The sequence below is a fragment of the Anomalospiza imberbis genome, chromosome 20 (assembly GCF_031753505.1).
Source record: "Anomalospiza imberbis isolate Cuckoo-Finch-1a 21T00152 chromosome 20, ASM3175350v1, whole genome shotgun sequence".
Taxonomy (NCBI): Eukaryota; Metazoa; Chordata; class Aves; order Passeriformes; family Viduidae; genus Anomalospiza; species Anomalospiza imberbis.
The window spans coordinates 9,294,548-9,312,138 of NC_089700.1; the positions used below are offsets into that span (position 1 = coordinate 9,294,548).

General features: G+C 40.3%; 1 protein-coding gene across 6 annotated transcripts in view; it reads right to left on the reverse strand.

The window, feature by feature from the left end:
• BCAS3 (BCAS3 microtubule associated cell migration factor) overlaps window positions 1-17,591 on the reverse strand; it is a 300,455-nt gene that overhangs the window by 240,257 nt on the left and 42,607 nt on the right. For all 6 annotated transcript variants that reach the window (XM_068210669.1, XM_068210670.1, XM_068210671.1 and 3 more), the window contains 3 exons: window positions 13,420-13,496; window positions 11,657-11,740; window positions 6,214-6,384 (listed from right to left, as the gene is read on the reverse strand). In XM_068210669.1, the coding sequence (XP_068066770.1) occupies window positions 6,214-6,384; window positions 11,657-11,740; window positions 13,420-13,496 (332 nt within the window). The remainder of the gene's footprint in view (window positions 1-6,213; window positions 6,385-11,656; window positions 11,741-13,419; window positions 13,497-17,591) is intronic.

Consider the following 17,591-nt stretch of genomic DNA (forward strand, 5'->3'; position numbering starts at 1 on the left):
AAATACCACTTTTTACAATCCCAACACTACAAAGGAAGGAGGAAAAAAAAAAATCCAAGGAATTGGACTTAACTCCATCACCAACCAAATGTCCCTCACAAAGATGCTACCAAACCAAAGCCTGGTTCCCATCCCAGTTCAGAGCTTGCACAGCTTTAAATCCCAGCGTGATTTTCCTTTTTGACAGAACGTCAGGAAATCAAAATGATGCTGATACAACAGCCGGTGCTTTAGCAACATCAAACCAGCACCACCAGCTCCGCCGGCCAGCTGAGGATTCCGTGCCCCTGAAAACAGCAGAGTTGGGAATTTTTCCTGGAAATCAAAACAGAGGGACAATTTCCCTAATAACACATGCAGGGGCTGTCAGAGAGCTGGAGGGAAACAGCTCATTCTCCCTCCCCGAGCCTGCAGAGCCCACAGGAATCCCGAGGCTGCAATTTTTTCCCTCCCCAACAGGCTTCCTTCTCCAAGGTAGCGGGCTCGAACCACGCTGCTAAAAAACCTTCCCAAGTCTCTCATTGAGAAAGGTTCGGAAATCTCAGCACTGCTCTGGGGATCACAGAGTCACTGAGCTCCAGCAGGATCCTCCTTGCAGAGCTCCCAACAAGAGACCAACACTGAGATTTTTCTACCAAGGCTCCTCGTGAACGAGCCCTCAGCTGCTCCTGATGCCCAAAAATGTTTTATCAAGAGCTGCAACAGGATTTTCCCCAAACCTGCCCAGCCAAAGAGCCTGTGGCTGGAAGTGCTGAGCCAAACCAGCTCCCAAAGCAGCTCTGTTACAGCAGAACTCTGAAGTTTATCAAAGATTCACCAAATCATCTTTATCTCTCCCTAGAAGAAGAGACAAAGCACCGAGGGCAGCGTTGCATTTTCTACCAGCCAGCAGCGTTTGCTGCCAGGGCAGGGGATAACTGCAGCCAGAGCTTTTTCCTCCTATGCCATATTTTCCTTCCTCTGTGGTATTTTCAGTACTGCTGAACAGAAGCCACTCGTAATTATGACTTTAATTATTTTAATCTTTAAAGGGAAATTACACCACTTATCCCAGTGGAGACATGTTTTTAAATCAAACATGAAAGTAACACAAATAAAAATGGACCCAAATCTAATCAAGCAGGTCCTACTCTTAATACAATTAAGAAAAGAGTAATCCCATCATCATAAAAACAAATAGGTTTGGCAATAATTATAAATACGAATATTGTATAACAAATATTTGCTGTACACTTGAGAACCCCAATGCTTTAAAGAGCTGGAGCTGGAGTTAGATCCACAAAGAGCCTCCCCCAAGTTACAGCCAAGGTCAAACTTCAGTGGAAAGGGGCTAAAAGTGATAGATCTGTGGCATTAACTACTGCACTCCTTTTAATAGAATCCAGCATAAACTCAAACCAGCCTCACGCTCAGCCTGAACCATTTATCTGAGACAAAAATGTCTTCTTGACAAAAACCAGATCTCCTTTAATAAAAGTGAGGCAGACAGTATTATGCTCTGAGGGAATCCTGTTGCTCTTTTTATATTTATATATAAAAAGAATTCTTCTGTAATACACAGAGATCTAAAAAGTGAAGAAAATTGGGGCCAAATATCTGAGCATCAGGACATCACATCAGCCTTTGCCAAAGCTGCTCCTGAAATAAAAGCCCTGGTGTTAATGACCAGTGGAATTATGTCTGTAGTTAAAGTTTTATTATTGAATATGCTTCTCTCTTTGAGCTTCTTTTTGCTTCAGACCAAAATTTCACAACAATTCCTGCTCCTGATAGGTCTCTTGATTTGGTTCAATATCAGCTCCTCATCAAATGAAAATGAACTTTGGAAACTGCGGCTGCTTTTTTCCCCGAAAATTCCTCTTTAATGCAATAAAAAGTTCATAGGGAACAGGAAAAAAAAAAAAAAAAAAGCCCTGATCACATTTTAAAACATAAATTGATCAACAGATTATCTTATTTTGCTGAGGTGTTTTGAAAATATTCCCTCCAATATTGCTGAGTTGTGGATGAGCTGCACGGTGAGATTTCATCAATCACAGCCCCGGAGAACGCAGCCAGCATGGAGTTTTGGATTTTGAACTGGCCACATCTTTCTCTGTCAACCAACTGTTAGATGTTGAACAGATTTACATTCTGCCCCAAAACTGGTGACTTTTGAGCAGGGTCATTATTGCAGCCTGCACGTGGGTGGCCCAGTGGATGAATTAATTAAGAATACAGAAACAAAGGTCGAAAGAAAATAATTTTTCTTTCAAACCCAAGCCAATAAAGTCTTACACATTTAATTCCAATTACTGAAAAAGAGGACATCTGTACAGCTTTAGGTTTATCCATTTCAACTAATTAAGGGATTCAAATAAATAGTCCTTCCATCTAACTGAAAAGTTTGCTAACACTTCATTAGAAGGAAGTTTAAACAAGCACACAACCTTGTTAACATATTTTGGTTTACCACAAAGTTACTTGGGCATCTTGATAATTATTTTTATTTCTTTTACAAATATCTCCTGACAGCCAATGTCAATAATTCTGCATTCCTCTGCATTTATTTAATTACCTCATAATTCAAATTTTCTTAAAGCAGCACCAATTCTGAAAGTAGGAGCTATCACATAAACAACTGCTGGGGATGAGAGTTTACTAAAATATCTACATTCATAAGGTTTATTAAAAATATTTTCCCCTGCAGATTTAATCCTGCAAGATTACATTAGGAGAATTCTTTGGTCTTTAATTGTGGATTTTTCAGTGGTGAGTTTGCATTTCACCCTCTGCCATAGCAGCACAGGGCAGTGAATGACACACATCCAGCTCCCTCTCACATCCCTCATATTTAATGCCTTTGAAATGGGAGAAATGATTAAAAAATAGTGAAAAGTATAGTTAGCTGTCCTGGTTTGTGTCCAAAACATGTCCCTTCATCACCCTCCTGGCACAGAAATTGTTGTACTTGTACACATGCACAGAGCAGCTCAGTCCACCTTTAGAACCTGTGTGCTATGCCTAAAAACTGAAAAAGTACTTGCATCATTAATTTGCAAAACTTCAGTCACATTTATGTAAAAAAAATGCTTCCCCACTAAAAAAAAAAAAATTCTTATTTCTCATCCACAATGATGTATTTGCCTGCCTTAGATTTATTGTTGTCTTCCATTTTCTTTCTCTTTTTAAAGCAGATTAATTTTTTTTTCATGTATCTTATCTTACAGGCATATTTTATTACTTGGAAAATATATCTTTCACTGCAACACCTAAATTCTTAGTTAGGCTGTGCAGGTGACAGAAATCTTTATTGACCTGAAGGAGGTGAGGTATTTATTTAATATTAGGAGGGCACTGATGATAGGAAAAGAATTCCTCCCTGCTTCTGAAACTGCCCTCAGCTGTGACAAGGCTGGAACCCATGTGAGCACACACCACCCCCTGCTGAATGGGATTCAAGGCTTTCCAAGTGTTCATTTAGCCCAGTAAATACTTGGCTGGAATTTTAAATTCAGGGTTTCTCAGTGAGAGGAGGAAGAGCCTGATGGGGACAGCCATGAACATCCCAAAGCAGGCATCTCATCCCAGCAGGAAGGGTTTGCTGATTCCACTCAGAACTCTTCAGGAATCTGAAAACTGGGGTGAACAACCAAGGAAAAATCCTTTCACTGAGAGTGGTTCAGCACTGGGAGTGGAGTCCCCATCCCTGGGAGGATTCAAAAAACTGAGCAAATTTGGCAATGTGGTTTCATGGGAATGGCAGGATTCGGTCAAAAGCTGGACTTGATGATCCTGCAGGTCTTTCCCAAACGTACTGATTCTGTGAATCTGTGATTCTATAAACCAGTAACTTTAGGAAATCCACTGAAACAGACAGTGACCCTAAAACAGAGAGGACTGTTCTACAGGACTTGGCATCACCAGCCTGCCCCACCAGCCCTCCATCTCAGCCAAAGTGAGGATGGAGCTCAGTGACCACTCCCAGCAAACTGATTTTCCACAGCAGAGTACAACAAAGTCAGAGATTCCAGGCATGAGGAGCTCACAGCTGGGACCAGCTCCATGCTGCAGTGTCTGCTGCAGCCCAGGGCAGCCACCAGGAGCTCTGTGAGATTCTCAGCTCGCTGAGAGGTCAGAGGTGCTAAAACACTTCCCTGAATCCTGCCCCAAAGCCAGCCAGGGTCAGCCAGCCAGCACAAACAAGTGCCATCCACACTGGCATTCCTTGCAGGAATTCTCCTGCCAGCACACAGCATCGCATCCCTGCCAAAAAACCAGGATCTACCAGCTCACGTCTGCACAAAAACTCACAAAAACTCACATGTCCACTGCAAACAGAGCTGGAGGCACAGGAAAAGACTCAGAGGGACTGGGAGCACCCAGGACACCCCTCAAAGGAGAAGGTTCTGTACTGGCAGCGTGGAATAACCATGTACAAAGTGTATTTTTTTATTTTTAATCAGCTTTCTTTTTGCCAGAGGGACATTTCAGTGAGAAAAAAATTGTTTATAAAATCTCCTGCACCATGAAAATCTAACAACGTAGAAGAAAGGTTATTTTCTTTTTTCCTGGAAATAAACATAATTCTGAAAGCAAATAACAGCACTGGAAATAAATGATATAATTTAACAGCACTTAAAAACTTCAGATCACAAAAATATAAATGCAATACACACAATCAGGATATCCAGCTTCCTAGAGGTTCAAGACAAAACTTTTTTCCATAGAGCTGATGGCTTATTTATGTTAGAGCAGCAGGGCTTGGACAAGACAAACGTTATCATTTTTACAGCTCCTCTCCTGGAGTGCCCTTTAGGCTTTGATAGCTCCCTACTATTGCTAGGGTCAGAGGACAAGTTCATAAAACCTCTAAATCATCTATAACAAGCCTTAAAAACCTAAGATCTATCATTTTTTCCCCCTAGGCCTATGCAGAAGAATCAAAGCACAGACAGCAACCAGCAGAAATAATGACCACATTAAACAGCTTCATCAGAAATTTATGAAGTCAAATTTGTCTTTTTTTTTCTTTCCTTAGTGTATATGAAAAGCCAAGAAAATATTTTTTTTTCCTGGAAACAAAAACAAATCCCAGCCACCAGGAGAATTATTTTAAGACCTGACTCTAAGATCTTATTTTTTTTTCCATTATTTTCTTTCTTTCATTTCAATTTTAGTAGAAAATATCTATTCTGTTTTATGAACAATTCTCTTTCAATGCAACATTGCTTGGCTAAATACTTCCACAATTAATTCTCAGGGAACAACCATAAGAAAGCTTTTCTTTGTTTTGTTTTTTTTTTTCAAGTAAAAGCTTTTATTTTCCTGTCAAGAAAAAAAAAATAAACTTAGCTAAATATTTTACTTCAGATGTGCCCTTAATACCTCACCAACTTACTTGCAATGAGCATCATAAAGATAGGGGAAAACAAGAAAAAATTAAAGTTTTTTTGCTTTAAATTCCATAAATGTGACCATGAGAAAAAAAAAATCTCACACACTAGTTACAGAATAATGAAGTGTGTGGGAGTTCTGCATAAACACTGACTCCAGGACCAGCCACTTTAAAATTAAATGAGTGGTAGAATCAAACAAAAAAAGACATGGATATTTTCCCTGTCATAAAGACAGGAAAATCCAGCAATTTAAAAATTGTCTGATAATGGTGTGGAGTTTGTAACAAATTATTCTTCCTGATGCGCTGCACTGTGTATTTTTATACACAGTAAATTTACTCTATTACTATAAACCAGTGCAAATGCCTCACAAAACAGCATTGTGCTCAATTGCAGTTGGGATTTACATAAAATTGTAACTTTCACACTTCATACCCAACTTGTCCCATCCATTTTTTTAACCTGGAATTCAACAACTCCCCCCATTCCCAAACAACCCCCCACTCCAGCCGCGTTCTTTATTAATAAAAATCATCAGACTCCATCTCCACTTTGACTGATCAGCATCAATCAGTGTCAATTAGGAACAAGTGTTGGGGAGACAAAATGTGACACTTCACACTTGATCTTGTCAAAGTGTCACATAAATATGCTGCAAGGACAATATATATTTTGGCTGCATTTCAGTCCCAAACAGGATTTTTCCCAGCTCTGTGGGTCTGTAAAACTCCCGCCCCGCTGACAATCGGGTTTATTTTTCCCTCCCATCACCACCCGAAGGATTTCCCCGGGATTGTGGTGGCCACGCAGGCCGTGGCTGTGGGCACACTGTTACCTGTCCCTCTGCCACTGTCTCGGTGTCGATGATGGTGACAATCCCAGGCACCAGGGGACTCCTGCGGAGGTTGCTGTGAGCCAGGATTTCCTCCTCGGTGGCTCCCGACGGCAGCGTCCCCGTCAGCTGTGTCACCACCTTCCCCACCATTGTCAGCCCAGTCTTTATTGTCTGCAAAAAAGGGAAAAAAAAAAAAAAAAAACATTAAATGATGTTTGGTGCTGTGCTGTGGGTTCAGCTCGGATTCTTTCTGGAAGTGGATTTTTTTAGGAGCGGTGTATCAGCTGCAAAAAGCTGCAACAAAACTGCTTGAAAAAATTTGGTGTCTTTGCAAATGGAAGAACTCACTTTTCTCATGGAAGTCAATTATGCCAAAGTATTACTGAAAAAAGAAGTATTTTAATATTCAAATAATTTAATGTGTTTGTATTTTAAGTATTCCAGGGCTGGGGTTTTTTTTTAACTTCGATTTTAGTTACTCCCACAGTCCACAGTCAGAAGGATCAAAGATGAGGCCACAGTGGGTGTGAGGAGGGTACTGCTCACGCAGAAATACAAACAGCCCCTACAGCAGACAGAGTTTTGTCTTCTGCACAGTGCAAGAGACTAAGAATTTGTCTTTTGCTACATATGACACACTCATTTTTTACTCAGTAATTAAGCATTAAAACTAAATATGAGACAAGAATTCAGGAAAAAAAAAATGCCACCCTCGAGGTCCTGGAATTATCAGGCACATCCCAGCACAAGGAATGGGACTTTCCAGGCTCTGTATGTTTCCCAGACATGGGTTTGAAAACATATTCACTGCACCAGCTTTTAACAGCTAAAGATGCTGAAGATTATTTTTATTTAGCTTTATTTTATTTGGAGAAAGAGGCAGAGTAGACACAGTAGGAGAGATGCAGACTGAAAGAAAAACAAGCCCAACTACAACTTTAAATATTTTCTCCTTGAACCAAGGACTGTGCCTTATTTGCCTGTAAAGAATTGAACAGATTTATTATGCAATATAAATAAGAAATAGCAAAAGAGATCAGAATGGAATGACACTGTAACAAGCCAATTCTTAACTAAAAAGACAAGCTAAGCTGCCTGCTAAATTGAAAAGGAAAAAAATGTCCAGATCCCAGGCTGAAACCAAGAAGCAGCCACAAATCAATTGCAACTGCTTTGTTTAGTGCTAAAATCTCAAACTGCAGTGATTAGAAAACACATTAGTGTTCATCAATTAGCAGCCAAACGTTTGTTTTAATAATTCATGGGAAATGACTTACACAAAGTCTGTTAGTGTGTTGTCAGGAAAGCCTCTGAAGGGCCAACAGCAGCAGGCGCCACACGGTATCGATGGCCATGGCCAGCCAGGAAGGCTGATTAACCTCTGAGATGCCTCTGCTGATGGACTCACCCCATTAATGCTAATGGAGATACTTCCACTTAAAATCCAGCCAGGCCTTTAGCACAGCAATGGCTTTGGGGGTTTAAAGTCTTTAGTAATATCCTGCCATTTGTTTCTTGTTATTTCTTTTTATACCCGGCTACGGCAGAGGAGAATAAAACGGGTTTTAAGAGTGGCGAACTCAGGAGGCTGGGAGAGGTAACATAAAGCAGATATTGACAGCTGAGGAATAAACCTAAAATAGCCCCAGTGCCATCACAGGGATGCATTCCAGCTCTCCTGGCAAAAACTGACAAGGCAGTTTTTTGGCCAATAGCTAAAATCCTAGAAAATGATTTGTTCTCAGTTTATAAAGCAGGGAGGAGAAAGCAGTAAATGCTACATGGCAAAATACCTGGGCAAGGGAAAAGGCTAAAAACTGTAACTGACCTGTTTTAGAAAATACCTTTAGTATTTAGAATGAGAGCAATGGGATGGCAAAGTACCAACCACAAATTGACAGCTCTCCAGAAGAAAATGACCAGTGTGGGAGCAGCGTGGGCCTGCAGCAGGGAGAGGTGTGCAGAGATGTGGCCAAGGCCATTAGCACAGAAATATCAGTGCAGAACCATTACAGCACTTACTGCCCTGTGCTGTTGTGTATATTTGCAAAAACTTCTGGGCTAATCTTTAACCTTTCCCATGCCATATCAGCTGTCCCCTCCATCCATTAGGGCTAATGACCTTGCTCTCACATAAGCTGTTAGTCCTCATTAAGAAGTTATCAGGTAACAAGAGAAAACAGATGCAGCCTTTGCTAAATCACTTTACCAGTACAGGATTAAAAGATATGGAGAAGGAATCAAGCAAAGGAGTTATGAGGTGAGAAGGACTTGGTTTATAATTTGATGCGAGACATGTGACAGAGCAAATACATTTTAAATGAAATGGGTTCAAGTTTGCACTGTCCCAGTCCCTTTGTCACTGATGGGAACCCGCCAGTGAAGTCTGCTGATAAATAAAATTAAAATACTTGATCCAGTTTTTTTTGTAACCAATGATCCACAGTGTGCAGAAACACACATTATATATATGCTCATGTGTACCCTATCTACTTCAAAATATGACTGTTCACATTTATTTGAATATAAAGAAATACATATATTTAATTAAAATAGATGTATGCCCTCATACCTCATTTAATTGAAAAGTAAGTACAACTTTATTAGATTAAAAGAATTAAAATGCACCATTCAGTGCCTGTTAGGATGCTTTGCTCCAAGAAAGGTTCTTGGATCCTTTTAGTGACAACACGATATATTGTTCCTGTTTCTCATAACAAATACATTTTATATGATCTATTTGATTGCAAATAAAAAATCTATAGAAAGCAGGAAGAGACACCAAAAAGATCTGCCTTGGGTGTCAACACAGGGAGGCCGAGCCTCACATTCAGTTTGAACAAAGGGATAATAGGGTTTATTCTGCAAAAAATTCCACGTCCATGCCACTCTGTTTGTTCAACTGGACTGAAAAGAATCTTTATCCCACGGAAGGGACTTTCCTGTCTGCATGCACTGAGTGCATTCTTCAACACCTCTAAGGAATGTTACTTCCATTTTTCCAAACACATCCGTTTTTATCTGCACTCATCATTAACCCAAATGTGAATCTTGACACATCTACTCCCTGAAATTTTCTGCTTGGTCAAATGACAGAAACTAGCAGAGCTTTTTGAACATGAGCACTCAGAAAGCCACCAACACGATCACAACTTTGACCTCAGTGATTCTGGTGAACAGGGACCTTCCCAAATAACTCCCAAGTTATTTGATTAAGGAGGAAATTTATGTGCTGCACCAAGAGCAGCAGCTCCCACTGAGGACAAACCCCCGGCCCCACCAGGACATGGCTCAGCAAAGGGAAAACCATTACAGAAAATACTCTGTGCTGCCACCAAGACCTTCTAGAGAGGATCTGAAAGGCAATTCTCCAAAGAGATCCTGCCGAAAGCTCTCAACTTTCCTTCTCTTTCATGTGAAGGTTCTTCACCTCAGTAGAAAATTGGAAGCCAACCAGAGAAAAGGCTGTAACCCACGGTAAGCTGGCAAAACAAGAACTTTAATGGAACCACTTCTGAACAAAAAAGCAGCAGTGCAGGGAAAAGGAAAGGACATCCACTTCCCAAAAAGCTGCTCCTGCACTAATCAAAGCAAAGGAATTACAAACCCCTGCAGCTGATAGGACACAACAGCATAAATAAAGGTTCATAAGTGAAGGAGTGAAGTTGATGGTGAGGCAATGAGATGGACAAAGACCAACAGATATATGGAGCATCTATTTGCCAGCAAGAAAGTCAGCCCTGCAGTTATCAGAGATGAAAACCTGCTAGACAGCAAGCCAAGACTCAATGAAATCACTAATAAATTAAACATTGCAGATTTACTGTGGCACGCTCATGGATAACAAATTAATACACTAAGGCTGAGACACTCCTCAAGAGCCAAATCATGCAAATATTTAAAACTATATTAGTATTAATCTTGTCTATTACAGTAACATCCAACAGGCAGGAGCATGAGCAACGTGCTGTGCAAATACAGAGCAGCAAGAGCCCGTGCCCTGGGGATTATCCCTTTTCCTAACTCTCACTGGGAGTTTATCTCTGTACAGAGGCTAACAATCTTTTCTTTCCTATGATTATAAACACATTTTATCTTCAGTATCTCCTCACATGATCCAATAGCACTACTTCAGTGTGATAAATTCAGCTTAACAGCAGAATTTCTGGATTATGATCCCTTGCTAGTACTACTCAGCAGGGAAGGCCATCAGCTACAGTGCTCTGTTTGCAGGATTTTGCCACATCTGATCCAAACTGTAGCTGATCACACTAAGCCACTCAGTTTTTCAAACTTATCTGTGCTATAAAAAAGATGTTCACGATGCTGGGATTGAAGGAATTTGGGGAGACTTCCCTCCACACCTCTTTAACTGTGCTGCTGGTGAAAGCACACAGAGATCCAGCAGATCACCTCAGGAGAGGAGCAATTCCAGCTCCCCTCAACAATGTAAAAAGCTGTGATTTTTCTCCTTCTCCGGCCACACTGTGATTGTGATGAACTATGTTTGTTTTTCTGTTTTGTTTTCACATGAGCTGGCCTGCCCTGTGTCTCTCTTTGTGGCTTCTCCTAACTGTTGTTTTCCTCGGTGCCACTGAGCCTTCTGTCCCATGCTGTCATTTCATTCCTATTATTAGGTTTGTTTTGTTGCACATATCAGAAATGAAAAGGCTGGTGGTTACAAGGGAAGCTTGTAATCAGCACCGAGTTCACCCCACGGTGCCAAAACTCACTCTGTGTGTGTGTGTGAGAAAAAGAAATTGTTGCAGCAAGGAAAGGAGCTGGGAGGGATTCAGTGAAACAAAAGTTGTGCTCGGTTTTGTTTAAGATTTTTCCAAGCCATGGGCTTCTTTTGATACTACAAAACCCCAGACATTTCTCTGAAAGCAGAGGGATTTCATAACATCATCTGAAGTATGAAAACGAGGCAATGGAACCTATATGTAAACAGTCATTAATAAGCTCTAACCTTCAAAGAAGGTAATTAATTAGCTCCAGTACTGTGCTGTCACCCTTCAGAGAGAGCAAAATGTATAATGGGGGTGTGATGGAGTCCAAAAAGCACCAGGCACTTGTAAAGTCACTTTTCATGATGCTAAAAGACTCATAAGTCACAATGTTGATTTCTAATCACATAAACTTGTGCCACTATGAACAGCCATTATACAAATCCATCCCACTGTCACTTCCCTCTAATGTAAATAGCTGTTTGTAATAAATGAAATTTTTAAAAAATCAGTTCAGAAACAGAAATACTTTGTGGAAAGCTACAGTCAGAGATTTGCAGGATAGGGAGGGCAGGCACGGTGCTGCTGCCTGCAGGGCTCTCCGTGTGCTCTCCTCTCTGGGAAGGGAGGGGGTGATGACACACAGCCCAATTCAGCAGGGAAACCTCATAATTATGTTCCACGAGCAGCTCTCCCAGGGCAGATGATGGACTCACTTTGGCAGCACTAATGACTGTGGCAGTGTAAGACTGAATGTTGTCTCCACAGGCTCCACCACGGGACTGATGGCATCGGATCAGCTACAAGAAGAAAGACAGCAACCAAGTCACTACTATTAAACTACACAAACCCATAAGCCATTACCAGAGCTCTTATTTATCGTGTACAGTGGTGTGTTTTTTCCTACAAATAGCAAAAAGCCCTGCTGAGACACTTAACCCCTTTTTATAATCTTCTGGGTGCCACCCAGACTGTCGCGTCGGCCGCTCCAGTTTTCAATTACCAGATGAGTACTCACTAAGAATTCATAAACTTTGAAATGGTGGGATTTTTGGTCTGGCAGCAATACCACAAATAAATTTAAATAAATATAATCAAAAGCTTTAGCCCTGTATATGTAACATTAACTATCAGCCATTCTAAGAATCCGAGTGTGGCTTTCCCCTCCTTTTTATGACGAGCAAGCAAAGAAATGACAAAGGAAAAGAGTTGTTTGAAACTTTGCATTTAATAGATTAAAGGAATGTACATGGGGTTTGCTTTTTATTGCCTTCCTTCAAAATCAATAAATCAAAACAAGACTCTTGTACCTGCCATCACCCTACAACAGTAGGTTTTGCCTTTGAACCCTAAGTAACAATAGAATCTGTGCTTCTCTGCAAAATTAGAAAAAATAGAGATATTTGTTGCTTGCACACAGAACATGCTGCCTGTTTAACTATTTGAACTAAAGAAGATTTAAAATTACTGTAAAATGTATTCGTTTCTAAAAGCTCTTCTGTTCTGCCTATATTTAAGTATCTAAATAAAAATACCTAAACTAGGGAAACCCCACAGTGAATTTACCTGGGAACACACAACCCATTTAAATTCCCTTTGTGATACAATTCTTTTGCTGACATTTTGGCAGCAATACTTTTTTAAATCCCATGCTGAGCAGGGTTAAGTTTTCCAGCATCAGCAAGGTGTGGCACCAAGGGAAAGGCAGGCCTGAATTTGGGAAGAAATCAGCTGTGCTGGAGGAGGTGTAACAGCAAATAGATTTCTAAAATCTGCCTCTGATAATTTCTGGCTCAGCTCTAGAAACAGCTTCTCCAGTCACAGGTGGAAGGGAAGAAAAAACATCTGCTTTGAAATAAAAGTAAGGCATTAGGAGCCGAATTTAGGCTTCACTGGAAGCTTTAAATGCACAACCACTCCTCTGGGTAAAAGCAATGATCATTTCTTTGCTTGGGAATCTGTTTTCTTTGTCCCTAGAAAGAAGAAAAAAAGTCTAAAAATTTTATTTTTTTTTCTTGGAGCTTAACTTTTTCAAAGATGTTCAAAAGTGGCCAATTTAATGCTATTTTCTAAGCTACAGAGTGCATTGCTGTGCTGGCTCAGACAATCCCAGGCTCTGTCCAGACTCAGTTTCCCCAAACAGAATTTAGGAAGTGTTTTTTTGCCTGCCTTCAGAAGTGTCTGCAATTAAATGCTTTAAACTTTTAAAGCACAAAATGGGTTGCTTATTGAGTTACCTCACTGAAAACACATGTGGATGGCTGTCTTCTCTGCCTTCCAAGTTCCTTAAACTGAGATTAAATCAAATGTGCAGAGTAAAGATCTAATATTTTAAAATACTTAGGAATGTCGTTTTAATGCAACTCCTCTTTACAGACTTTCTTTTGCACATACCTTTTTCCTGAGACCTTTTCTTTTCTTTTTCCCCCTATATATACAGAATCTTGAAGTATTTTTTGATACCAAACCCCCTCCTTACCTTATTTTCTGCATAAGCAAGCCAACGGCTTCCAAGAGCAATAGGATTCATGTTTGGCCCTGGACAAGGATAGCAGCCTGCAAAGTTTGAAAAGGCAACATTAAGAAATATCTTAATGACTTCTTCCAAAGAATTTTATTTATTGCCAAGAAAACAAAAAGTCTAAACAAAAGCCTTTCAGTTGCTAGAATCACTCAGTGGATGCTTGCATTTTTGTTTCTAGAGATAAGGCTGTGGTTAGATGAGCTATTTTGAACATTTAATTATGTGTAAATATTAATTTCTCCTTATGTTAGCATTTTTAAAGCCATTTTGATACAAAGATGCCATTCTGGCGTGAGGGAGTACGGATGTTTGACTCGACTGGTTTTGTATCTTCACATTTTAATTATTTTATTTGATTGACACCTTTCTGTTGGTGAACAGTTCACTCACTTCAACCTCTTCTAGATTTTTACTGTATGAAAGGATGTATTGTGCTCTTGGTTTCATTTTTAGTAATTCTATATACAAACCCTCAGCCTTTCAAAATGCTTTTGATTTTAACAATTCTATATACAAGCCCTCAGCCTCTCCATATACTTTTGCACAAACCTTACTTTACACAGTGGGAAAATCTGTAATTCCTTTAAAATTGGTGGCAATGTTTCCACTGTTCACCTGCTTTCCATTACCCTTATATTATCATTAAAAATAGATTTATACATCTGGATAAAAATGTCATAGAAAAGAGAATTATTCCTGAGGATTAAAACATTAAAATACCTGTTAGACAAAACAGCTGTGAATGAAAACATGGAAAGGCTTAAAATGAATCATATTAAATGGCCTTTCATATATAAAGTTTCTAAAAGATGTATTTTTATAAAAGGTTATAATTAAAATAAAACTTTTGTAAATAAAACACAATTTGTATTTAAAAATAAGCATTTTTACATCAAACAACAAGGAGGAAAGAACAGGGGGAAGGAGGAGGCTATCAAGCAAATGGTTAATCTCACTCTTCATCAGTTCTTAGGTTAATTCAGTCAATTTAGCAATTTAAATCCTCTCACTGATTGGCCTAGAAACAAAATATTGAAGACCTTACAGACATGTGTGTCTGATTTAAAGGAGCCCTGGGCAGCTGCTCCCGTATCCCGGGCTGAAGGAGCACAGGAAAACTGCATTTCAGAACACATACAACACAACTTTTATTCAGTGTATTGTTTAAAATCCTAAAAAAGAAAAAAAAAAAAACCAAACCCAGGCAGTGCCAGTGAAGCTTTCTATTTTCTGAACCTCTCCTATGAGACTCCGACACTGCTCTGCACCTACGGCAAGGAAAAGAACCCGAACTCCGCAGATGTCCAGCTCTGCTCCAGCAGGCTCCAGAACAGTCCAGAACATTCCCTGAGCACAGCAGACCTTCCAGAAGGGGAGAGGTTTTCTTTCCCACACCTGCAAAGCCCTGAGAAGGAGCGTGGGAGGTGTTAGCACCTTTCTGGAAGGTTAAATGGACGTTTGACAACACTGGATGCGGGTTTGGGCCCGCCGAGATAAACAAGCCTGGATTTCATTTTCCAGAGCAGAGCACTGAGGGTATTGCAAAATTCCAGAGATCACAGCGAGCTGTTTGAAAGGTCAGAAAGCACGGGAAGGAGAGAATGAATTCATCCAGTTGAACCCATCTCAGGCAGAAGCCAGGGAGGGTTCTGTGAGGCCTTATCGCCAGCCTGATCTCAGGAAGGAAAACGAATTCTGAAGAGACGATGCCACAATTGTTATCGCATTCCAGGAGTGCATAAAATGTGGGCAGCCAGAGCCTATTAAGGAACAAAGCAAGCAAAAAAAAAGGTTGTAAATACAGCCCTGGGTTGTAAATACAAACGTGTTCTTCCGATGACATTATAGATCAGGAGCAGTGAGGTTTTAATGCCGACTTCTGCCTCGGCAGCTCTTATCTGGGTCAGGAGAGGAATTCAGGCCCCCCAAACCTTTCTTTTACCTTCCCTTTTATGTATAAAATACAGCACTAAAAGTTGCCAGATGATAACCCTTGTCATGTAAATCTCTACAGTGACTTTAGAACCAGTGACTTGCGTTTCCCAAATTCATAACATCCCTGCAGGAGAAAACTGAAGGAGTCTCAGCAATTCATAGCAAAAAAATGAGTCCTGCTTGGAAAAGGGAGCTGTTCTCAATTATTTCAGTGAACTGAAGCCATTGAGGAACTGCAAGAAGAATTCTTCAAATCTAAAACTGATCACTGAACAGAAGAGTTACTTAGAAAAGCTGCGATGGCCCTCCCCAAACCCACTGCCCGTGGTTTGTCCCATGAACTGGGCTCAGTCAATCAGACTCCACGCACAAATCAACCAATTCTAAGAATAAACTCCACAAAGGTCAACAATTCAGCTCAGTCCTAAACTCTACTCTCCGATACGAAAAACAGCGTAAAAAAAAGGAGCTATTTCCTCCCTTTCTTTTCTTTGCAAGTCTTTGCATTTTGGAAACTTGCAGCAGCACAAGGATAAACAAAGGGTTATACTTTATGGGAAGGAAAAGCAAATTGTTTTTCTGCTTTCCAAAAAAACAGCTGGAGTCAGCAGAACATCATCTATGAGGCAAATGAAAAGACAGACACGGCGTGACCCATCGAGCTGGGCCATCCAATCCTCACCAGCCCCACTCTCTTAAAGATTAACTTCTATTTCTACCAGACTTCAAAACAACAGAGGAAAAAGCCATTCTAAGCAATAACAGCAGCAACTTTAGCGTGTTTACAATAGGAATGAACATAATGAGAATGCAGAACTAACTGTCAAGAAGACCAAAGTTTCCAAGTTTTAATGACAGCAGGGAGAGGTCATCCAAGAAAGGATCACTCAGGGAAAGTCCTTCCAGAAGTGAAGTAAACCAAGCAAGTACTAAAAAATATCTGATCTTGGAACCAGCTTCACTGGGCCTATCACTCACAAAAATATAGGTGAAAACCTAGTGGAAACTACTTCATAACTTTTGAGTACACAGTTATCTTCTGCCTCTGTGCAGAGGAAATGAGTAACTTCAAAGCTGGGAAAAAAGGAAGAAAAATTGCACTATGAAAATCAGAATCAAAGTCCCAAGTTTTTCTGCTAATTTTATCAGGTTCCTACATCCAAAAATTCCAACTGGTGGTGCCCTAAGGAAGAGTGAGGAATAAGAAATGGGCTCCAGGATCCCTCTGAAGAGGGGCTTGGCTAAGGATGCCCTGGGACCTCACATCCTGTGCCTCGGGTTTCCCACTTCCGAGATGTAATTGTTATCTACAGACCCACAGGTAAATTCTTCAGTGTTACAATTTCTCAGTTTCTCCCTTTTTTTTTTAATAACTGGGTTATAAAATTATAACTGCAATAAGCATATAGTTTGTGATTATTTGCATTCAAAAATGCTTTAAACTTAATTATTGCTGTGCTGATTTTATGTATTTTGTTCTACTGAGAATACAGGAATCCCACGTTACCTGAAGTTCTCCAAAGAGCTACACAAATGTTTGCTTTGTGAGTGAGCAAAGAGCAGCTTTATTTATTCACCATTAATTTTCAATTACTACTCCTGTGGTAATGATGAAAATCTCTACCACCCTTTGGAGATTCAAATCCAAGCCCAAAATAAACCAAATCACCTCCTCTACCCATCTGTGAAAATTCACACAAATATCCCCTCCTCTGACTCTGGATCTTCCCATCAGTCTTGAGCTCCTCCAAGAAACCCACGGCTCCAGTTCTTTCCTTGAATTGTTTTCCAAAAGCTCAACCTGGATCTTCAGTGATGGCAACGTGAACACAAAGAGAGCAGCCAAGAGGAGAAAAGCAACACATTCCTGTCCTCTCCCTTGTCTTTTAAACAAACAGCTCACTGGGAAAACTCTGCTCAGAGGAACAAAGTCATTACAGGCTGTGTCAGCTAGAACAGAGCTTGGGCCAATAAATCACCGAACACGCCACTAATAAAACTTGAACCACTTCCACCGGGGCAGCTCTTCAGCATCTCCACAGCTTCTTCATAAAAGAAAGATTTAAAGGAGATACAGGAATACAATATTCTCTCTAGAAGAATCTGATGTTAACAGTCAGAACTCGTCTGAGCTAAGTCAGGGCTTATTTTCAGTTTGCAGAACGATGCACTCGTAACTCCCTACCCACAGC